We start from the raw sequence: 24252 nt of genomic DNA, 5'->3' as shown, positions 1-24252 counted from the left end.
CAACACAAACCAACAACAAAAACCAAGAGAACGCAAAACGACTTCAAAGACACAAAGATATTTAAAGTGACTACAAAATGACATCAAACAGGCAAAAACTACTACACAAAAACACAAGAACAATGACAAAGACACAAAAAAACGACAAGAATCTACCACAATGACACAAATCAGCAAAGGAGGAAAGTCCACCAGGGAGATCTTTGACTCTCACACATCACACCTGCACACACACATCACACCTGCGCACACACACACACACACACACACACACACGTGAGTCCACTCGCTGAAGTAAACTGAATGAAGATCTGGATGTTGTTTTATCTTTCTTCCTCTTCTGCTCTTTCCAGCTCTACATCTGGTCTGTGTTTAGAGGGACTTTCTCTCTTATCATACTGTCCACGCTCACACACACTCACACACACACACACACACACTCAGCTGACAGTCCTGTAAAACCTTGTTCACAACCGGCTGATTTTAATTCATGTGCTAACTTTTGAGCTGCAAAGTAAACACAGAAAGAAAAAAACTGCATGATAAATTTGTGCAAAGTTTGCAGAGTTAAACAAGTTGGAAATCTCCCATCATGCCTTTGGGCTGCTTCTGACTCGCACATGAACCGCCGTGCAACAAAGTGTGTCGAATAAAATTGACAACAAACCAGCTCCATTATTGATTATTGATTATCACTGAACAATTCCTCCACTATCAACCACAGGTGACTATTTTCTGTCGAAAAGAGGCCTTGAACGTTCTTGTTTTGGTTTCAAAAGACAAGATGGCGGCGACAAAGTTAAGAAGTGGAGCAGCACGCACACCAAACACAACCAGCAAAACACAGCTGAATCTGAAAAGCCGAACAAAAATCCAGAATCCATGAAGACCTCGTCCTGCTTCCATTCCTGTCCAGTTCACACAAACAGGTCAAAGAGCTTCATCTTAGGCTGTGGGCCTGCCACAGCTCACAACAACAACAACACAGAAGCAGGAGTGTGAGCTGCTGCAGCCACAGGTAAAAGAAAAGAGACACACAACTCTGAAACATGTGTGACATCTCTGCTGTTACAGTGAGTCCACATTCCACCGTCTGTAGGCCCATCCCTCTGCCAAAGCCTCAATGGCCCAATTAACGCACAACTTTCACTTTGCCTAGCTTCATTTTTGTTTTTGTTTGTTTGTTTGTTGTGTGGGATGTCTTCCTGCAGCTCCTGGAGGCAGAACTGGTCTCCTAAATCTAACAATAATTTAAAAAACAAAACTCCCACTTACTCATATCCTGAATAAATCTGGAGACGGACCAGGCCACAAACCTCAGCGCAAACTTTGACAACCAGAGTCCAACCCTGCAGCTGCAGCCTGTGTAAAGTGACACCAGGTGTGTGTGTGTGTGTGTGTGTGTGTGTCTGAGAAGCATGTTTAATTTCCTCCTACCTCTCGGTGGAGGTTTGCTGACCAGCTCGGCGACGCGCCTCCGCAGCCGGACCAGCCTGCCCTCCAGCGCTCCGGACCGGCGGCAGACCGACACCAGCTCCCCCTCCAGCTCCTCCAGGATGCTCACCGAGTGCCGGGACAGATCGGAGAGCTGTCGGAGCACCGAGCACAGGCTGAAGCCGCAGACATCCGCCAGGTCCCCGAAAACCTCCGCCTGCCGCCGCGGCCGCAGCTGGTGCTGGTGCCGCGGACGCGCCTCCGGCTTGCACACATCTTTGGGAAGTATCGTCCTCTTGCAAAAAGGCATGATTACTTTCCTCCCCCCGCCCCGCAGAAAAGAAATATAACAAGCTGAGTTATGCCCCCTCCGTCCTCCTCCCTCCGGCGGGTGCACCGACTCCTCCGGGAGGAAAAACTCCGCCGCTGCCGGAGACGCTCGGAGCGAGTTGCGCGTCCTGCGCCCTCATTGTTTTTGACCGGACTGGAGCTTTTCTCTGTCTGTGAGCTCAGCAGGCTTCATCAAGTTAATCAGAGTGGAACACACCAAACATCCGGCTCACAACTTTCAAAACCAAAGCAGGAGTTCAGCTCTTTGGCTTTTTGTTTTGATTTTATCTGGAATGAAAAAGCGACTTCGTGTCCAAAAAAAAGGAGGTTTGGACAATTCAACTGTCATCATTCATGTAGGAAACCTTATACATTTAAAGATTACAGCAATCTGGAGATTAACTTTTAGCCACTGAAAACATAAAATTTTACTTTTAAATTGTGAAGAAAAACAAAACAAACACCCCACGTGCTTTTATTTTGAAAGTGAACAGACTAAAGGTGCACCTTATTTTGGCGGACTTGACGAGGTGTCACCGGGAGCAACAGTCTGGTGTTTCCCCAGAAGAAGAAACCTGTCAGGGGCAGGAAGAGGAGAGCTTTGGGGGGGGGACTATTCTTTCCACCAACATACAAACTGCTCCAAAAATCATTTTTTGAAAGAAGTTCGGTTCGGTTGAGGAATATCAGAGCGACATTTCATAAGATCATCAGATCTCACTGACAGAACCCCCCACCGTCCCTGAACGCAGCCCTGTTCCAGGCCAAATGCAGCAGGTCGACCACAGCCAACATCTCAGAGTGGATTTACAGTTTAACTCCTCCGGAAAGAGCAACACAACACAACACAAGTGGTCAGAGTGTGTCTTTAAGAGAGCAGATGGCATGCAGGAGCCTCCGGGGCCCCGTGATGTGGCCCCCTGGACTCTGAGAAGGGTGGAGGAGCTCTATCCTCCCTCTCTGGAGCTGCTTGAATCCTCTTGCCTCATGACGGTCTTCTGCTGCCAGCTGCTCACATCCTCGGCCATAAATCTCCCCATAATCATTCGTCCTCTGTTCACCTCGTCTCCTGAGAGATGACGCACAATTCAACAGTTTTCATTCCCAAACGGCGTTTGAAGAAATCAAACGCTTTCTCTTATTGACTCACTAATTGTTTTAAAATGTCTCAGCGACGCTTTCAATGACAGTTCCCATTAATGCGGATTTCTCTGTTGACTTATTTACTGCAGAAGTTTCCCTCATTTATTATAGATAAGATTTTGTACAAGGCTCCTGAAGGTTAAAGCTTCTTTTTGCATTTTGCAGATTGTATCAGGAATCAGTGAGACTCTTTGTTATTGTGCAGTTCACGTCAGTCGCACAACTAAGTGACCTTCTTCTGTAGCTCTTCAAAACGACCAGCATCCAGTATGGATTCCATATCGAGCCGCTTTCTGCTCAATCATCTGTTTTTGTGTCGAACACAGTCAGGGATTGTTGTGTTTTAACAACTCTGACCTTTGACCTTTTGTACTGTAGGTCCTCTGTAACACCGACTGGGTCCGTTGGTTCCCACTTGAACGAACCAGTTCAGCCTTTCCCTCTGAAACTGTCTTCATTTCAGATGAAACCAGCTCCAGCGTAGAAGAAGAAGAAAGCAAACACTGGAGAGGAGTAAACTAATATTGTGCAGCAGAGACACACAACCAGTCAGATTAATGAACCTGCTGAAGTCTTCATTCATGATGAAAATAAAATCTTTATTCAACATAAAGTATCTGGCTGATTTTTAACTTTCTGAGCAGCCCTCGTTCCTCCTTCTGCCCCCCTCCCCGAGGAAAAAGAATAATAATAAAAAAAAAAGCACATCTGGTCCTCAGAGCGCCCCCCCGGCCCCCTTTAGAAACCCCTCCCAGACGTGAACTTGGCCTACCTAAATGTTTTTGTTCATGCAGTCTGTGTCTGTCTTATGGAGCTGGGGGGATGGAGAGAGCGAGAGAAGGAATTTCAACATAAACTGCCTTTTATTGACACAATTGAAAACATCAACATGAGAAACTTATGAGTGTGTGTGTGTGTGTGTGTGTGAGAAGGAACGGATGGGAGCGGCCACATTACATCATCCGTACAGTCGCTCCACACGGCCTCCTCACGCTCATCTTGTCAGCTTTGTTACCCAGCCAATCAGTTGCCACGGCAACCGAGGCGCTGTCGACTACGACTACTCGATCAGCCAGGTCAACCGAATCAACCGGGCGTCCCGAGGCCCCGCCTGCGGCCTGGCGACCCCGGCCTGCCGTCCAATCAGCCGACAGGCAGCCAGGCAGTCAATCATATGGAAGCAATTGATTAGAAACAGCTGTCCTCACCCGCTGCACTCCCCCTCCCTCCTCAGATGACTGAGTTCATTGTTTCAGCAGCTCAGCCCTTTTTTCTGCTCTCGTTCGGGGGGCCGCGCTCAACAGCTCACCTCCGATACTCCTGCCATTCATTCATATTTTGTGGTCACCATTCAGTTTTTATTTTCTTGTCTTTGTGTTATTTAGCATTTTTTCAGTTTCAGATGTTTCTCTGCGTAGAACATTACAATAAAATTTGAGTTTGAATTTAAACGATAAGATCCCCATTTTGACTTTTGTCATCAAAATAAAACAAAATAATCTCTAGAATGATCCATGGCACATATTTATTCCTTTTTGTTGGACTGAAACGTTTTATAAACGCCATCAGCTGAGCTGAGGACATTTAATTTACTGAGCAATAAACGGCAGAGATATTACATTTGTTATATTTGGCAGGAAAACTGCTCCAACCTCCACAAACAGGTTTAATGTTGAATATTCAGGAGTGAAGACGCTGTAATACACACAACCTTGAGGAGGTGACGTTAAAAGCTCCAGTCCGACTGTTGGACTTCCTCTCCAGACGTTAATTAAGGACAGATCCTGACAGGGAAGTGTTCAGATAGACTTCCTGCTAACAAGCTGACGACTCTGGACATTTTGTAATCACCGTCCTGGTCCGTCTCGCTCTCTGCACAACATTCAGTTTTCTGTTCTCTGTATTTCTTCTTTGCTTCTCTGCTCATGCAGTCAAACACACTTCAAAGCCTCAGTGTTTCTGTGTGTGTCTGTGTGTGTGTGTGTGTGCGTGAATCAAATGTGATTGTTGCTCTGCTCATGAGGGGGATACAGAGCAGGACCAGAGTGAAGCTCACGTCTGTTGAGTCTCATATTTCAAAAGACTGTGTGTGTGTTTGTTTACTCGATCTGGTCCCGGGCCAACAGAATCGGGGACAACGCTGTCACTTTCCATTTGTTCCCAAACCACAAACCCCTTAAAAGTGCTCGAAAATGTGTCGTTTCATTTGGCGTCTTCACCTCAAAACACCAATCTGTTTACAAGCTGCCGCCCGGAGACGCGTCAGGGTCAAAGGTCATCATCGTCGCAGCTGGTCAGTTTATTTTTACATTTTTGTCTGTTTGTCAGCTGGATTACACAAAAACCACCAGAGGGGCGGAGCTTGTGCCTGAGATGAGCCAGTAAAGACTGAAGTCAAAGAGAGCCTTAAACCGTCATTAAAAATAATGCAGATTGAAGTATATGGGAAAATGTCCCTCCTCATCAGTAAACATTTTCCTAATGAGTTTAAGGTCTCAGTCTGTAGTTTCCAGTCTTCCAGCCAAGAAGGCTGACAAATTACAAACTGGAGCTGGACTGCACATTTACATTCAGAAAATGTGTACTTTTACTGAATCGCCACAGACGGCCTGCGTCGTGTCAAACAGATTATTTTGCCCACTGATGATCTTCAGCATCCAGCTTTCACCGATTTTTAAAGGTTGAACTTTTTATTATCACCGTCCTCAAGGTCTGTCCTCACGTCTCGTTGCCAGAGAAGGATTACTGTACTGTTCAGTGTGTCTGCGGTCCTCAACAAAAAAGCACACACACACTCCTGCTGTGTGTGTTTGTTATGGAGTGTGTCATGTGCCAGACAGGCCGGGTTAGGAAACAAGCGTTGGGTTGAGGTGGCATCAGTTCTGTTGGTCTTTTATGTAAAAAGCACACACAATCACAGGTACACACACACACACACAGGGTGTGTGCCAGGCCAGGTTACTGCAGCGCAGAGCAGGTTGGATCTCAGCAGTCACCATATGGACTGATACTGAAGTCACAACACAGAGATGGAGGGATGAAAAGAGGGCAATCTGAAGGGAAGGAGAGAAGGATGGTAGGAGACAACACAGGGAAGGAGGAAAAAAAAAAAGGGAGAGAAGTATAGGAATCAGTAGGAAGAGAAGAAGGGAGGAGGAGATGAAAAAGGAGGGAAGTATATGAAGAGGAAAGGACAGAATGACAGTTGAGAGGAACCAATGAAAAGGCAGAAGGAGACAAGGTGAGGATTGATCTGGCAAATTGTGGGATAAAGGAAACTAAAAGATGGATTGAAAGTAGGACAAAGGGGGCAGGAATGTAGGATGCATCTTGGAGAAGAGGAGGTATGAAGTGGTGAGTGGTGACTGGAAGGAAAGAGGAAAGGAAGGAGCAGAGGGATTAGGAAAGTAAACAGATGGATGGAAAGAGAGCAGGGGGGATGGAGCGATGGGAGGAGGAGGATGGGCCGAGTCCAGGTGAAAGATGGAGGGATTGTTGGAAGAATAAAGCTTTTAGCTGCATGTGCCAGAATATTTAAAGGGTCAGTACACCTAAAATATCACTGGAGTTATTATATATGGACTTCTTTTATAGTGCAGACAAACAAAAACTGCAGTTTGTTGCCCCCCTCCAATCGTGGTCCGATAATTAAACTCTATTTCCAAAAACGCTTCATGTCTACAAACAGGCAGAAAGGAAGAACGCGGACGAGCAGAGTGTTTTGTAAATAACAGTTTATTTGAAAACCTGGTGGGCTGTTCTGTGGCCAGTTTAGCTGCTGCCCTGCTTGGCGGCCAGCCTCTTGTCTCTCTCCTCAGCGATGGTCAGACGGATTCCCTTTCCTCTGGGCAGGGACACCCACGGCTTGTTGCCCTGCAGAGAGGTGAAGGGGCAGGTACAAAATTTGAGTGGTTAGTTTCCATACAGACTTGAATATCTAATTTTTTCCTCCAGAGAAAGGCCAGTCGGTCACAACACACTATCAATATGGAGACAAAGTGATGGCTATTCTAAAGTAAAATGACATTTTCACATGCAGTCAGGCAGAAAAGCTCAAAACTTCACTTCAGCACTCCGTTTTTGTCAAGGTGAGGAAAAGTGCAGGGCCAAAGTGGCTGGGGAAAAAAATGTCAGGCAGCAGAGAGATGACTGTGCCGCTGACAGATCTGGTCTCTTCAGCGGAGTAATAAATGTCAGGCAGCCATGTCCAAAGTTTTAGGCCAGATCCCAGAGATCTTATTACGGAGCTCAGAACTTCTTAGAGGAATTGGTTGTGTGTTTTCATTGTTAATCAAAACCAAAAATGGTCATCATTGCTCCAACGTTTCGTTGTAAATGAAGAGTTTCAGCGGCTCTATGATCCTTACCTTGCCAATGACGAAGATGTTGGAGAGCCTTGTAGCGAAGCTGTTGCCTGTGCTGTCCTTGACGTGCACCACGTCGAAGGAGCCAGGGTGACGCTCCCTGTTGGTGATCACACCGATACGCCCCAAGTTAGCACCACCAGTCACCATGCACAGGTTACCTGGAGGGGGGAGAAGAGTTTTAGTGGACAGCCAGTAAAGTTACCACTACGTGTGCTTTCGTTCATCCTCAATGTGTGAAATATTGTTATGTCTTTGTGAAGTCTGGAGTTATGGCTAAAAAAAAGTGTTTTGTGACACCACGTTGACCTTTGAAATCAAAATTTGGTCAGTTCATCCTTAAATCTGGCCGGATGTTTGTCCCAAATGTTAAGGGATTTAAAATGTGAGCCATCGCATTTGTGGTCACTTCATCCTACAATCTCAGTGAATGTTTGTGCTGAATGTGAAGACTTTGTGTCCCTGAGAAGGGGACAGATGGGCAGACATGGACTCTGAGCCACAATGAACCTGAGCTGAACCTACCGGTGTCAAACTTGATGAAGTCTGTGATCTTGCCGGTGTCCAGGTCGATGCGGATGGTGTCGTTGACCTTGATGAGCGGGTCGGGGTAGCGGATGGTGCGGGCATCGTGAGTCACCAGGTGGGGGATTCCCTTAGTGCCAATGATGATCTTCTTCACCTTGCACAGCTTGTACTGCAGAGAAAGGACAGCTGGGTCAGGATAAATGTAACTACATCCAGGAGCAGGAGTGCTATTTAACACAGACTAATTAGCATTGATGCCGACTGCTGGCTGTCCAACCTAATGTTTGAAGTACACCAGGGTCAAACACCACGAAAAAGGAAGCATCTCAAACATTAAACCAGACAGACCATTATTTGGATCATGCAGCAAGAATCTGCTGTTTTAATCTCAAACTACTTTCATGTCAGTGACATTTCAGATATTGGATAACGTTTCCTTATCGACTTTGTCTTTGCTTCCTAAAATCTACCATTTCCTTCTTGCCCTCAGGACAGTACTTCATTGTTCAGACGACATCAATCAATATCAGACACTCATACGCTCTCAAAAAGGATCGAGGCAGCTCCGGTTGAGGCTAAAATCAGGTTTAACACATCCCAAGTTCTCACCTTGGCCTCCTCGGCAGTGATGCGGTGGACGGTGAAACGTCCCTTCACATCATAGATCAGACGGAAGTGCTCGCCGGTCTTCTCAATGCTGATCACATCTGGAAACAGAAGGTCGACAGCCTCAGTATCAAAGCCCCCCATAAAAAGAACAAATATGGTCTACAGTGGAGTCCGAGACCTTCTGCATAACAGAGGTCAGTCAGATGTTGGTGAAACAAGTTCTGGTCATTAAACAGAACGGTCCTACTGAGAACAACTGCAGTCCAACAACAGAGCAGAAAATTCATTTAAGATAAAGCTGAAAGTAAAACCCTGCCAAATTTTAACTCATTACAATGATTTTCAATTAATTTCAAAAAAGTCATCCTTTCAAAATAAACCTTCGCTCAGACTAGAGTGAGTGAAGAGCATCTAGTCACACTTTTCAACAATCAAGTCTGACAAAACAACATTTCCTGTCTATTTAGTCAGAACTGTTTAAAAAGATCAAGATTGATCATTAACTACTCCTGGTCCGGATAGGCGGGCGTTCATTGTGTATGTATATAAATAGGACACTTTCACCCTGCTGGGAAGACTTCCCTTGGATTTGGAAATTAGAACGCTTCACCTCCACATGAGGCTGCTGGCAGCATTGAAGTGGAGGGAAAATTGAGAGGGTGGCAGGTTTAAAGGAGGCGGGATTGTTGGATCCTGAACAAGATGCTTTAAAGGCCCCACAGCCAATTCGGCAATGGTTGGTTTGTTGAAGTGTTATAAAACTTTAACATGCCTTAGGTCTTGTCCTCAAAAAGCTTTTACACAAAGCTCGTCTGCACCTTAACGTGTGGAAATGACTCACATTGTCATTTTTTCATTGGCACAGAAAAATAAAAATTTTACAGCAACAGTTTCACTTTTCATTCAACCAGCTGGAGATTTTCAGATCTGAGTCCTGGAGAAACATCTAACATGAAGCCTAATGTGACAGCTGAACTATCAGTGATGGTTTTCAAAGTTTCCTCAAAAACTGAAGAGAAGCTAACTGAGGAAAAAGGCATCATCTCAAATATAGAAACTTAATTTCCCAGAATTATATTTCCCTTCCCCCAGCAGAATAAAACTGAGTCAGAACTGGGTTGTAATCAGAGCTCAGAACTTCTTAGAGGAATTGGTTGTGTAGTTTCAGCTCATTACTGATCAAACACACAAATTCATCATTGCTCCATTTGCCTCCTCAAAGCTGGCAGATACACATCAGCATCACAACATACTGTAAAGACCTTCTTCATCTTCTGAAACATTACTTGATAACACGTGCATCAAAATCGCAAACAAAAATCCAACACAGAGGCTGTTAAGAACTCAGGGCAGCTCTTTCAGAAGCGTTAAAAACAACTCACCCATGAACCCAGCAGGGTAGGTGACATCGGTGCGGACTTTGCCATCGATCTTGATGAACCTCTGCATGCAGATCTTCTTCACCTCATCCCCTGTCAGGGCGTACTTGAGGCGGTTCCTCAGGAAGATGATGAGGGGCAGGCACTCCCTCAGCTTGTGGGGACCGGTGGAAGGACGAGGAGCCTGAAAAGGGACAACATTAAATTGTTAGGAGTTGGACCTGTTGATCATTTACAACTTATTGTTTGCTGGCAGCACCATATAATTATCGGACTGTAGTCCAAATTATTTTTTCACTGAATCACAATCTACCAGTAGATGACAGAAGAGATGATCCCATAACCTTAACTGAAGCTCTAATAAGCACATGAAAGAGAGCTATCTGCTTCAACTGTTCAGTCATTTTTCACTGCGAACACAGACCGAGTCTGTGTGTCTTTCAAACCAGCTAAAATCCAGATAAGTCAGTCTGTTGATAAACAAATCAGTTCTGACAACAGAACAGCATCCTCAACTTTCTCTGGTGAAAAACGACAGATCCTTGTCACGTAACCAGAATCCGAACACGCTGGTTTTAATCTTTCTGATCAGGGATGAGTTCAGAATCAGTCAGAAAATATCAGGTGGATTAACCACAGTTGGTCTTGTGTGTTGGGATCTTACAACAGTCAGCTCAGATCTTAATCAACGAGCAGTGATCTGTTCAAATCTAACGTTAGTTAGCACACAAACCTGCTTTTGCACAACAATTTGATGTTTTTCAGATCAAAATAACCATTTACAGAGTTTTCTGAGTATTTATCCTGATAATTCAGAACTGCTCTCTTAGTTTCTCTAACTTCAGCCTGCTGACGACACGTGAGGATCTTGAGATCCGTTCAATTCCCATTTCATGCACATTTTCGCTCTTCCATTTCAAACCTGCCTAGATAACACTGAGCTTGAAGGCCAAATATTACACAGTTTTAAGGATTCATTGAAACGTGACTTACGAAAACTCCGGTGAGCTTGTCAAGCATCCAGTGCTTTGGCGCTGCGACGCGCTTCAGGTGCTTCTTCGGTCCTCTTGCCTGGAAAAGAAAGACATACCAGGTAAATGAAGGAGCCAACAACCTCCAGACTGGGCTACTATTTAATAAAAAAATCCCGTTTGGTGTGAAATTGCGGTGACGATGATGATAGAAATCCGGACTAAGGGAGGACACGCTGTTAGCATGATGTGCTAATTCCGGCTGCGGCCTAGCTAAGCTAACTGTAACACCCTTGATAATAAATATAACAGCTCAGCCATTTGAGCAGTTATATTGCTGACAATTATGTATAATACATTTCTTAAATATTTCTAAAGCACGCATAGATTTTCACTAAAGATTCCACTTTAAATCCCCCCATTTCAGGAGTTTTTATCCAGCTTTATCGCAAGCTAACGCCGTTAGCCACATTCATGCTAACGAGCCATGGCTGACCGGAGGCGTCAAGTGATTTTTAAAACACCGGGAAAAAAGAAATAATCGGTGTTTCTGACCACGATATTAACATCTGCCGTTAACTAAGACGTGGCGCTTCAGAGCAGAGCGTGAATGTTTGCGATAACTTTGAAGCTGAGAGCGATGTTTGCAGATTATTTCTGAGGAATGGTGCGGAGAAACAGCTCACCATGTTGGAGTCTGCGGGGAAAAGGATCCGCTTCCTTCCGGTAGTTAGTGATAAGGCCGGCTACGGCAGGGCGGGAGGGACAAACGCTCCGAAAGTCGCAGCGTAAATTCGAAATTTTGAAAACAGTCGCTTTTGTCCTTTTCTAAATAAAATAAAATAAAATTAGACTGCTGTGTGCTTCAAAAAAATTAAATAAACAAAATTCAGCTACTTTGATACATGTGTTATTTCTTTGCGCCGGTGGTTACAAGTTTCTGTTTATTATATTGAAAAATCTCTCTTTTTTTGTACGTTTAAAGATAAGTAAAAAAAAATTTAAAAAGTTACTCATATTTCAGAGTATGTATATCTATTATTGTTGCTGTTGTTAAAATTGGACTTTTCAAACCACTACTTTAGTGGTTGCAGCTAACTTTGACCTGTTGGTGGCACTAGAGGAAAAGTCCAGGTATCCTTAAAATCAGAATAAATTCCCGTCAGTCTCTCTCATAAATACCAGATAACGAAAACATGATGCAAACCGGTTTTCAGGATTTTGGTCCATCCATCTTGCTGTTTGTGCATCTTTGGACTCAGGAAATACCAGAGTTGCACACAGATTTGAGTCCAGTTTACACCAGCAGAGATAAAATTCCTCCTGAGTCGATGTCTTCCTCTGTCAGACGTTACCAACTGATCCACACACGTCATCTTTCCCCAAAGGCCTCCCAGCGAGCTGCTGCGGAAAATCTGGAGTCTCTTTGTAAATAAGAAAAGTGCTCCTTTGTGTGTATTTGCACGTTTGTCTCTGGTGACTCACTTTATTACCAGATTTTGTGTGCTCAAGCTGTTTTGCAGTGCAGTGAGCATCAACCCACTAACCTCCTTCTTTCTTTTTTTTTTGAGACCACTTTTACTTTTCAAAAATCTTGGAATGGCTCCACAAGGGTGCCTTTGGCCAGCAGCTTGTTGGGCAGCCACCTACATTTAGTCCACTTTCATTTCCTGACCCACATCTTTGAAAACACACTGTTACACCGGACTCTGAATCCACAGCCCAGGAAGTTTTAACTCAGGATTAAACACAGATTTTCAGAGTCATATTACAAAAGTTGACAGAATAAAGAGGCGACATTTGTTTAAAGTGGCTGCAGTGTTGTTAAATGCAGATGTGGGGGTTTAATAAAGTCCAGCTGATGCTGTAATAAAACAAGCATGCATGTTTTAAGCTGCTTCTCTTCTTTCACACACTGCAGCCAGATTCATCCTCTTTAAAAACTGCTTTCTCCACTTTGTACTCCCCAAAAAGCATTTTGTTATTATAAATAAACATAATTTATTCTTAATATTCCTTTGCTGCTGATAAAGCCATGTGGAGAACAAATCTGTCAGTCTAACCTTCACTAAATCACAAAATATATTCAACAGGAGACATTTTTACAAGAGACGCAGCTAAAATAAAAGTCACTGTAAAGTTAACAGGGTGTCAGATAGAAAATGAATGGACAATCACACAAGTTGTTTCTCTGAAAAAGATAAATATATTTGTGTGTGTAACGTGCTGTTCAAGTGGTTGGAAACTATTTTTTATTGCATTGAATTTTGGGGGGATTTGAACCGTCCCACAATGAAACAGCCGAAACTGAGCCGCCACATTTTGTTGAAATCTCATCCATAATTTTAGCAGCATGATTTTTCTTTTAAATTTTATTTTATTAAATGTGCAATTTATCTAGAAAGGTTATATACAGAATGTAAAGAACTGAGATTCTAGTTAAAAATGGCTGTTCATGAGAGAGAAAGAGAACACTTTGTGTTGTCCTTTTGGAAAGTTGACGTAAATGCACCAAACTTCATTGACCAGCAGGTGGAGGCTTTTCACAAACAAACTGACTCCAGCACTCTTCATTTGAACAGTGTCTGTATTAATGTTGTAGCTGTTGTTTTTAAATATGCTACATCATATGTATAGGAATTGGCCAATTTTTCGTAAGATATTTTATTATTAATACAATATTTATTTATATTCCATAAATAGATAATATTGATAATAAACTGGGAAAAAATCCAATATGCACATTTTGGAAATAAGAGACCAGAAGAGAAAGTTCCAGTGACAAATATTCACTCCAGCTCAGTTTTCACTTTCTTTTATTTTCATAAAACTCCAGAGCCGTAACAAAAATACAAGCATTTCTCAATATGATCTCAGTCATTTACATATTCATATAGATGTACAAGCGAGAGCCGGTGAGCAAAAGTGCTTTAAAAAAATCATCTCTTGAAGGAATAATATCCATTTCTTCATTAGGATTAAAAAAAAGCAAGCAAAAATAAAAGTAAATATAAGTAAATCTGGACATTTTCATTAGTGTAGAGAAGGATCCTCGAATCAGGGACCTGAAAACAGATGAATCATCACTGCTGTGGAAGGTTTTCACTGCGCTGGATGTGAAGCAAATCACTGCTGTTGTGTGTTAAATTGTGAATTTACGTGGTTAGCTGTGATTCTGCAGTTCATTCATACAGGTCCAGATGAAAAACCACCAGTTGTTCCGGTTCTTAAAATGGTTTAACTGACAAATCAGGATAGAAATCAGTCACTCACCTACAATTATTCACTTTGATTAATCATTTTGTGAACGATGCATCAAAAAAAGTCCCGTCACCACTTTCTGAACATGATAAACGTACGTCCAAACACCACGAAATATTTGGTTCATAGCGACATAGCACCAAGAAAAGCAAGAAATCTGAATTATGTTTCAGCTCCAGTTTGTAACGTCGTTCAAGCTTTTGTGGTGCTGCTAAATTGGACAGGCAGGTTTTGTACACCATAATTATGCATATCAGTAACATTTATCCATTATTAAAGTTGATACTGATGAATTTTTCTGTTGCTCAACCACCGACTGCACGGCTCCAACGAAAAAGAAAAAAAACAACAAAACAAAAAACGTTGATTAAGCATAAAAATATTGAATTTCATGGAGAACTAAAACAGATTGAGCAAAGAAAATTAGTTCATTTAGAAAAAAGATCATGTGATTTGCGGTTTGGGCTCCAACAGTGTGCTGCTTAGATAAATTTCATTTAATTGTTCTTTTTTTGGGTTTTTTTGTAGCGATTAAGTGCCAAAATGAATCCGATGTTGGATCAGAGTTTCTGCCACAACAGACCAAACAGCTGGTTCAAAAGGTCTGCGCTGAGGTTAATCTGCAGAAAGGAGGAAATGAAAGACCTCAATGATTCAAACACATTCTCAAGGGAGGGGCGAGGAAAACAGTGTGTCTGACGTTAGAGTTGGACGACATGAAGCGTCTTCAGTTTCCTCTTCAGGACAAACGTGTCAAACCAACGAAGGCTTTTCACTCATCTCAGCTTCTGCAGAGCAAAAGGCCTTGAGAAGTTTGTGTGCTGAAGTTGTGTTATTGTCGTTGTGGATGTCATTACGGCCTTGATGGATGTGTGCACACACACGCACACGCACACACACACACACACACACACACACACACCAACAACCCAAATAAAAAGTCAGTGTGTGACTGAACAAGTGAATGTTTCATGGTTGCGTCTCCTGTTTCCCTGCTGTAACACGATCCCTGTGTGTGTCTGTGTGTGTCTGTGTGCGTCTGTGTGTGTAGCCTGTAGGTGTTTGCATGGCAGAAATATTCATATTAATATAACATTAAAAATCAAACTGGTGGCATCATGGCGGCCAATCAACGCCTTTAAAATAGTTTTTTAACCTCAGACTGTATAAAAGTGAACGTAGATATTGCTGGCTGTAAAAAGAAGTCAGATTGTGTTGAAGTCTATGGGAAAATGGCCGTCGTTCCCCCTTGAGTTATTCACTCTGTAATGATTTTGTGGTTTCAACTCTTCTTCAACAGATGGCATGTTCATTTTTTTTTTTTTTTGGGGATTTAGAGGAAAACAGACCATAAAGTGAAGGATGGATTAGGGGGCGTGGCCACAGCGTGATTGACAGTCTGAACCACCCAATCAGGACATTGAGCTGCAATCCAGGTCTGTTCAAACCACCAAGGTCTCGCATGACCATCAGACCTCTGTCGAGAGCCCCCCATTCAGATTCCTCTTCTCTTCATCTAATTCATTATGTTGAGAGAGTCTCCTTGTCTCCTTGTCCAGGAGACCTGATGGGTATCAGCCGCTGTCTTAAGTAACGTGTCGTTAGAATCCGGCTGCTTGAGCTGAATTCAAACCAAAAAAAAAAAAAAAAAGGAAAGAAGGAGAAGTACATTGAGATAAAAAGTTCTCAGACAATCAGTGTCTTTGTGAAGCAGAGACAGGAGTCCCTTTTCCCGTGAGACCGAAGTCTAACATTGTCCATGAAGAAAACAGGAAACGTAGTGTTTGTCATCCATCAACAATCTCCCCATAAAGTCGCGTTTCCCGACTTTATTTTTCCTGAAGCGCTAACGATTAACAGAAGGCGACACTGAGACGTCCAACAGGTGTGTCTTCCTCATCTGGACCGTCTCTGCCCGAACCTTCTCACAATGAATCACCTGGTTTTGATAAAGAAATCAACTCCTCTTCTTTAAATGAAAAGTAAAATATTAAAGCAGGACGACGCAAAACAAAAGAATTCTTAATCCGGTCGGACGAAGAGCTTCGACCAGCAGCTCCATCCACCCGAAGGGAAATAAAACTGTCTGCATGAAATGGAAAACAGAGCACGGTTTCCTTCAGCTCTGTTTAAAACACAAGTTCAAAGGCGAAGTTGTCCCTTCCTTCAGCGGTCTGCCCGAAGAGAGAATGAAAGCAAAGAAGGAAGAGGAGTTTGTCTCTGATCTCTTTGTCTTTATCACTCAGTGTCTCTTCTGTTTCCTCGTTGGGGAGGAAAGAGAAGAACAAAACGGGAGAAGGTCTTCTCTCTTTGTCAAGCAATTTCAACCTTATCTGGATTTTTTCGTTTTGTTTTTCATTTTATTTTTATTTCTGTTGTAGGTCAGCATCCGGCCGGCACGTCTGACATGAAATCGAACTCGTTCTGGCCCAGCCAGAGCTCGGGCAGCTCGTTGGCTCGGTCCAGGCCCAGCTCCACCACCAGGGACATGAGGACCTCCTCATCCACGGGGTCAAAGTCGATAATTCCCCCCGCGCCAGAGCCCTGGTTGGCCATGCCGATCCCGACCCCCATCCCGCCTCCACCCAGGCCTCCGGTCGGCCCCAGGAGCTGGTTCCCGGTACCCAGAGGCGAGGCCCCGAAGCCCCTCGGAGCCCCGCCCGGCGCCGGGTGTCCCACCGAAGCCCCGGTGAGGTTCTGGTAGTGCGAGTTGAGCTTCTGCAGCTGCATGCTGGCGATGAGATGAGGCCCCGTCTGCAGGCAGAAGGGCTGAGGTTTGGAGAGCGGCGCCGACCCCGGCGAGGAGGCGGGGCCGGCGGACGGGGTGAAGGGCACGACGGAGGTTTTGGAGGACGGGTAATGGAGAAGAGAGCTGAGAGGAGAGGAGGAGGAGGAGAGGTCCTTCATCGCAGCGTGGGCGTTGCCAGGGAACAGCAGTGAGGTCATCACCAGGAAACCCCAGAGCCTGCAGGGAGAAACGGGAGGAGTTATCTGATGTCATCAAACTGGGACACAAGCTCCAACAGCAGGTGACCTCATCCAGAGATCTGTGAAACAACTCGAGGTTCGCGCACATCAGGAAAATAACAACACAACAAGCATACAAACAGAGAAAAACACTTCATCCACAACGTTTCATAAATAGGCCGAACGACTTCTTCTGTTCTCTGTGATAACAGCTGAAATGCAGCAGAGAAATGAAATGAAATGAAAAAGATAAAACGAGCCAAAAGGCCGAGCAGCTGCTGCGACACGAATGGATTTGGTTCAAATGAATAAAGTAAAACAGCTTTTCTCCCAAATTGTTCAAATATTTTGAGTTTTGTTCTGTTTTTTTTTAAAGAGGATGAAGATACTGATGACAATAAACTACAAGATTCATGTTTTTCCACCACAGACACACGCACACACAGTCAGTTGTGTTACTGGAGAAAGGAGGACAAATAACTTAAGTGGTCAATTAATAGCATTTCCTGAGAAACACGCGAATGATTCAGGCCCCAACAACAAACACGTTGTGGACTTCTTATGACTCACTAAATCACTGAAGTCAGATCTGACTAGGAAACGCACAACCAGGCGGTCCTGATGCCTGCAGGGCCACATGACTCGGTGTGTTTCCGGCTGATTTCGTGCGTGTGTTTGTGTGTCTCTGTGTGTGTGTGTGTGTGTTTGCTTGATGCCTGCTTTTCCTCTTGACCTGTTGAGCAGCAAATTAACCATGAAAAGGCCATGAAGAGAAAACCAACAGTGCTAAAGAGTGTTTATAGGTCTATGCATTGGTGTGTGTCTGTGTTTGTGTGTCTGTGTGTGTGAATGGAGTTCACTACACAACAATGCCTTTGAGGAGCTCAAAGAGTGATTAGGTCACATGGCAGGATAAATACATATGGGCCCTGAGAACAGAGCATATGTCCGACCATGTGTGTGTGTCAGTGGGAGAAAGTCATTGAGGTGTGTGTGTGTGTGTGTGTGTGTGAGAGACTCAAAAGGCTCCTAGAGGCTCATGTTAAAGTCCCAGAGCTGGTTTATATTACACACAGCATGTGTGGATTCACACACACACACAGACACACACAATCCTTTGAGTAAGTTAATCTCCTAGTAATATGTGCCGATTGTGTGTCCGTTCAGCCGCTCACATCTTTGTGTAATACATGGACGCCAATAAAAACTGAATCCAGAACATTTCAGTGATGAAGCTGCACCACTCATCAGGGAAAACAAACACATAAACAATAAACTGAGGGCAGGATTTGTGACATTAAAATGGACACAGAAAAGTTTGACACATCTGGACTTGTCTCAATCTTTGCTCGGTTGTCTCCCTTTTGGGGACAGTTTCATTTGGAGACTAATGAATTGTGCCGGTAAATAAAAACCTTGTTTTTCTGATTTCAATAGTCGCCAACAGGAAGGCAACTGTTAACAAAATAAGGGCATAAATACCTCAAGTGCTTCTTAACAAAAGATAACAACTTTGCTTACAGCTGCTGATGTTCAGTGAAAATCCACTTTCACCTTCGTGGACGGCAGCGTCTGAAGGACGTGGCCTCCAAAACGTTTCCCCTAACGAGGAGGATTTGGAAAATGTTGCTGGCCAATCCAAAAACTAACAGAGATCTAAACCCTGAAAGTGAGTCTGTCCTCACAAAGACACACACATGCACACAAAAGACCCCCCTCCTCCCGACGCTGGCTCTTATTAAGCGAGAACATAATTGCTACAGGCAGGCATGCAGCTGCACTCCACTGATAGAGTTAACACACAAAGATACCAAACAGCTGTCAATGGCAGGTCTGTGTGTGTGTGTTCATTATTCATTGAGTGATTACCGACAGGGCTGGACTGCACATGGTGTCTCTGCTCAGCAGCTTTCCACCACACTGAGTCCAGGAGGCACCAACAAAACACATCACACACACACAGACACACATTTTACATCCCCGAAACTTGTTTCAGGCGAGAACTCTACGGCATCATGCAGCACGTGTGTCCAATCTGGACATCAGCTAATCAGCCAAAGGTGCAGATGGTTGGCGAGAAGCTCGTCAGCTTGGATCCATAACGACCACGATGACGATGTCGACCCCCCCCCCCCCCGAAAATAAACCCCAAAAGGTCTGATGTAACGTTTTTAAAAGAGAAAGCCGAGCTGCTGCTTGTTAAGACATTGAATATCATGAAGTTTGGCATCTTTTGTATAAAATCTAATTAAATTTTAATAAACTGAGGAGTTAAGGTCCTGATCTGCTGATTCAGCCCAGGAATTATGGGTATTTTAGTTGCTTCCATATGGAGGCACCAATCCGTCTGTACTCAGAGCATAAACAGATTTCGCCTGTTTAAATGGTGTAATGTGGATGATTTCAGTCAACACGTCGTGTCGGAGTGAAATCTAACTCATCAAACCAGGTCAACACTTTTTTTTTTTTTTCCAAAAGTTGAGCGAATTCGAAACAAAAGCAAACAAACCAAAAAAAAAAAAAAAACTTTCAGCCACGATGTCGAGAAGTGTGAAATCCATGTATTTCATCACACGCTGTCCAACAGCTCATAACAAATAATCATCCAGCGTTTGTCTCCGAGACGAGACGGAGCCGACTCGTCTGTCATGCCATCGGAGGGCGGTTCGCCAGCGTTAGGAAGGATGTCGTATGAAACCGCTGGAGGAGCGCCAATGTTTTTTCCTGTTCACAGCTGACCTGACTCATTGTGTTCTTCCATCACTTTTATGAGATTGTGAAATCGGCCCTGGCTCGTTTTCCCTGTAAATGATTTCATTAGCAGTCCGGGCTGCCGTCTTGGCCGCGGACCGGCCTGCATTTATTTTAATTATTCAGCAATGAAAGTGCGCTCCGTCTGCCAGACAACAGCAACACCAAAACGTTGGGAGAGATCATTTCAAAAATTCACTATCTGTTTCATTTTAGGAGCTTCTGCGTTGGACAGCAAATTGATGCCAGAAGAACTGGAATGCCACTTTCACGGCAGGAGTTTGTGCTTTGACATTTAAAAAAAGAAAATGGGGCTCATTTCGAAGGTAATAAGAAGTTGTGGCGCTATCAGACGCCTACAACGGAGGAAACATGTTGAATTAAGACACCACAGCGACGGCGGGGCCTCCAATGTGGCTCCCAGGAGACCAGAGCAGGAACATGACGGCACTAAAGAAGTCAGAGAATCTAACCTCGCTGATTATTGAGCACAATAAACTTACACGAGTTCCTGAACAATATTACAGGAACATTAGCGAGCTGGTGTGTAGCTGAAGTTCAAAGGTCAAGCAGCTGGGAAAACAATCTCACACCACGAGGTCCCTTTAGCAGCTTTTTCTGGAGCCTTCGGTCACAACGCACAACCATCTTCAGCTTCGGGACCAACATGGACGATTTTAAAAATTAGAATTAAAACTCCAATCTGCTAAAGAAGATCATGTGAAATGATCAAAAGCGACTGAATGGACCGCGCTGATTATATATTATATTATATTATATTGTGGGAATACCATAAAAATGGTACACATGAAGGCAGCAAAGGCACACACAAAGACACACATGCAGACCGACAACAGAGGTTTCAATTACACAATTAAAGCGTGACAAGCAAACTGAAACGTCAGTCTGTGTCTGTACCTTCCTCTCTCACACACACACACACACACACACACACACACACACACACACCATATGCTGCCCCAGCCTGACACACTCACCACTTGTTTTAATTGCCTCTGAGGGCATTTAATGAGGAGCCAATTTACAGGAAAAACAGACTTTTACTCCAAAAACTTTTGCTAAATCTCGAGAATATTTGAAGCTCTGGATGGAAAAGATTTTTGAAAATCGTGTGTGTGACATTTTCATTTACAGAGTCATGAATCCTGCAAACTCCAGAAAAAAAAGTGTATTTAAGGTTTTCACTTGATACCTGCTGGTGATTTCTGCTCTACGGATCAGATTTGGTTCAGCTCGTCCACCTCTTTGAATGTAAATTTCACACAGGCTCTCACAGCAAAGCTCTTCAGCTTCAGGCAGAAAATGCTTGACCTCCTTCAAAATGTTATGTAAACACTCGAGGAAGAGTTTGAATAGACAAGATTTACAGCAGCGGCGAACAATCACAACTTGAACGCACACATCTCAGAGGAGAGAGAGAGAGAGATGTGGACCAACCTGAGAGGAAAGCTCTGTGCAGCCTGACAGCAGCAGAAAGTCAAACTAAAGTCGATTTAAAGTCCAAATGGTCCAAAGCGTCTGTTGAGGAGATGAGAAGCTGCTGAAGCGAAGCTGGAGAGAATAAAGTGAGGCTGACGGACTTGACTGCAGAGACTCTGTCTGCTCCTCAATGAGCTCCTCACTGAATAAAAAGCATTTTGTGCCTCTCTCTCTGCATTGACCAGCCTGGGGAGTGTGTGTGTGTGTGTGTGTGTGTGTGTGAGTGTGTGTCCAGGCAGGCTGCAATCCAGAAAACCTGGAGGTGGATTTCCAGGGACCGGACTGATACAGGTCCTCCTGACTGGTTTGGACTTCTGAGCATGAATTTAAATGAAAAATGTCCTCTGAATCACATCATGTTATGGAGGAGCTGTTAAAAGATGAAATTGTTTTATTGTTTTGGATTGAAAAGCAGTTTTTGCTCTAATAGACTGATATTTTTCTCAGTTTTCAGCTGCAGTTAAATCTGGAATTATGGGATGAGCAGAGAAGATCCATCTCTTTTTCTCGCTCACAACCAAACAGAAACCAAAACCAGCATCGGAAATTCCATTTTCTCCCCGCGGTGATGTTTGATGAGGCTGCTGACCTGATCTGCACGGCTTCAGGCGTCGTTACCTCTGCTGCCACCTGATTGGCTCAGCAGAAAGCAGAAAGCGTAGACAGGTGGAGGCCTCCCCTTGGTCCGGTCTGAGGTCGGGCCTCCGGGTTTTTGAGGCCGCAGCTCTTCAGGGCAGATGTTGCTCATTCTGAAAAAAAAAAAAAAAAACACCATCAGGAATCAAATGGACCATTTCAGACCGCTCTGTCTTTGTCTGTGTCACTTGCCCAGAGAGAGAGAGAGAGAGAGCTCACGTCTGTGAATGATTTGCATCCTTCCACGTTCTCAGCCGTAGAGATGTCTTCATATGATCAGAGACACTGATGAATTTATTACGACAGGCTGGTGGAAAAGAATAACATTAAAGAAACAACAACAACCTTTTCATAGGAAAGTGGCATCTGACCAACAGCTTCTTCAACGGCATCACAAAAATGTTCTCTGCTTATGATTTTCAGATTTTTAAATTCAGTTTAATCAGTAACACAACTTCATTTGTTTTGGTTTCATTCCTGAGAAAAAGACAAACAAACCAGATTTTTGTAAAAGTATGTATTAAAGCAAGAACATTATTTCACCAGCTTATAATTTATTATAAGACTACAACAACACAAACAGATACCAAACATAACGAAAGGCAGATGACCAACTCCAGTAAATCAGTTTCTTGTTGACAATCAACCAAACTCATTAGATTTTCATTAAACGACCAAACTCCACAATCACTGGAGGCAAAAGCTCGTTTGAAAGAGGAGGAAAAAAAACCTGCTGGGCCGTTTCACAGTTTAAAAAAACTATCTCTGTCACCTGGAGAAGCTTAAACACTACTTTTTTTTTTTTTTATTATTATTATTCATGGGAACGAACAGAAGATGTTTGGGGGGGAAAGTGTTGATGGGGAACCTCCACCAATTCATCAAATAAAAAACCAAAAGAAAAACTCCCTTCCCTCCCACAACTGCTGTTAAAAAAGACCAAGTCCATTCAGCCCTCGTCTCATTAGTCTTTGGAGGGAGGACGTCATTACGCGCCAACAACATGCGACGCCGCGGTCAAGTGCCACGCGCTCTGCCTCTCTTCCGTTAAGCGGATAAAAGGAGGCATCTGTCCTTATTGTGCGACTAAATCCCCTCGGCCATTGACTGCAGACACTTCACATGTTGATGAGGAGGACGTATAGGCCCGGGGCCCCCCGCCGCTTTGTTCCCCCTCGGGGAGACGTTATGCAAATCAAACAAACGGTTTGCGATTTCCATCTCTGCAGATTAATCATTTTAGCATGTTGGTCAGACTGCCAACGTCGCTAAAAGCTCGACGTTCTTGGGGAGATGCAGCTCCAGGAAGTCGGTTCTGTTTTCTCCCAAAGCCGATCCGGAAAAATTCCCCCACAGTCTGAGCTTGTTTTACAGCTCCCATGCAAATGTTTGGCACAACTGGCAAAGCTCCCTAACCGGGAGGAACCGCAGACAGAGGAAGGACGGGCATTTGGTGTGCTGAAAGGACTTGGCAGCGAGCGCCATTTCAGATTTTATTCAAAGCGCCAGCTCGGTTGTGGTGAGGCCTGATGCTGGTTTTGCATACAAGTCGTTGGGAAAATTTTTGTTTATCAAGGTGCGTTCAACACAGGAAGAAAGCGTCACCAACGGGAAGCCGTTTGGTGGAACCTTCCTCCCTCTGAATCAGACAGAATATTCATGAAACCGAAGGGTTAAAAAAAATTAGCTAAAGTCACCAGAGGCACTTTACAGCTGACCCGAAGGAAATCCAGAAAAAAACCTCACTCAATAGATCGCAGCCCTGCCTTCCATTTTCATATCGGAAAAAAATACATGCGTGCGCCTCTGGAGGGAAGACACGCTGTGCCAAAGACAAATTACAGCTCAGTCCTGGCAGAGGACGGCTCCGTCTGCAGGACAGTTTTTCCTTTACACAACGAGTTGCATCACAGCGCCAGTCAATGTGGGATTTTTAAATGACAGCAAATCTCCATGATCTTGTCCCAAGTAATTCAAATTCCATGCGAGCAGAAGTTATGTAACGGAGAGCGTCCCGACTGCAGCCAGTGAAACAGTTTCTGATCTGGACAGAAACATTGTTCCACGTTTGGCCCACAAGACTCAAAAACAATCAGCGTGTTTCAGCTATCATCGCTTCCACTTTCCGATTAGTGGGATGGATTGTTTGGATAAAACTGATCCCCATGTGTATAATCCATCCTGTCAAGACTGAAAGACTGAAAGAGCTTCAGCGAGAATGATGAATCCGTCTGATCACTCAGTGAAGGCCAGTTTGAAGCGTTTTGGGCAGTAAATAATGAGGTGAAGGAAAGATTCCACAACAGGGTGGTCGATGTTGGATACAGGCGGAGGCCATGTGATGGAGGACGGAGGAAACAGAGCGGTTGTGTTTAATAA

General features: G+C 44.0%; 3 protein-coding genes and 2 non-coding genes across 5 annotated transcripts in view; all 5 read right to left on the bottom strand.

The window, feature by feature from the left end:
- Positions 1-1930, bottom strand: part of nhsl2 (NHS-like 2) — a 70370-nt gene extending 68440 nt beyond the window's left edge. The window contains exon 1 of the mRNA XM_029526918.1: positions 1438-1930. Coding sequence (XP_029382778.1) covers positions 1438-1744 — 307 coding nt within the window. The 5' untranslated portion in view covers positions 1745-1930. The remainder of the gene's footprint in view (positions 1-1437) is intronic.
- Positions 1931-6624: 4694 nt separating this feature from the next.
- On the bottom strand, positions 6625-11520 carry rps4x (ribosomal protein S4 X-linked). The gene is made up of 7 exons (XM_029526287.1): positions 11445-11520; positions 10781-10858; positions 9791-9971; positions 8409-8506; positions 7797-7968; positions 7275-7432; positions 6625-6780 (listed from the first exon to the last, which is right to left on the bottom strand). Exons 1-7 carry the CDS (start codon positions 11445-11447, stop codon positions 6679-6681), a joined length of 792 nt encoding a protein of 263 aa, XP_029382147.1. The 5' UTR covers positions 11448-11520; the 3' UTR covers positions 6625-6678.
- Positions 7152-7224, bottom strand: LOC115059346 (small nucleolar RNA SNORD61). Its single transcript, XR_003842203.1, has one exon. It is a non-coding gene; the product is annotated as a small nucleolar RNA SNORD61 (small nucleolar RNA).
- Positions 9536-9611, bottom strand: LOC115059347 (small nucleolar RNA SNORD61). The gene has a single exon (XR_003842204.1). It is a non-coding gene; the product is annotated as a small nucleolar RNA SNORD61 (small nucleolar RNA).
- A 4158-nt stretch (positions 11521-15678) lies between the features above and the next one.
- Positions 15679-21368, bottom strand: cited1 (Cbp/p300-interacting transactivator, with Glu/Asp-rich carboxy-terminal domain, 1). Its single transcript, XM_029526407.1, has 2 exons — positions 21196-21368; positions 15679-16984 (listed from the first exon to the last, which is right to left on the bottom strand). The coding sequence occupies exon 2, from the start codon at positions 16963-16965 to the stop codon at positions 16402-16404; it is 564 nt and encodes a 187-aa protein (XP_029382267.1). The 5' UTR covers positions 16966-16984; positions 21196-21368; the 3' UTR covers positions 15679-16401.
- Positions 21369-24252: the final 2884 nt, after the last annotated feature.

This window comes from Echeneis naucrates, chromosome 18 (genome assembly GCF_900963305.1).
Source record: "Echeneis naucrates chromosome 18, fEcheNa1.1, whole genome shotgun sequence".
Taxonomy (NCBI): domain Eukaryota; kingdom Metazoa; phylum Chordata; class Actinopteri; order Carangiformes; family Echeneidae; genus Echeneis; species Echeneis naucrates.
The sequence above is the reverse complement of the archived record's forward strand: the minus strand, read 5'-3'. Positions and strand labels throughout refer to the sequence as shown.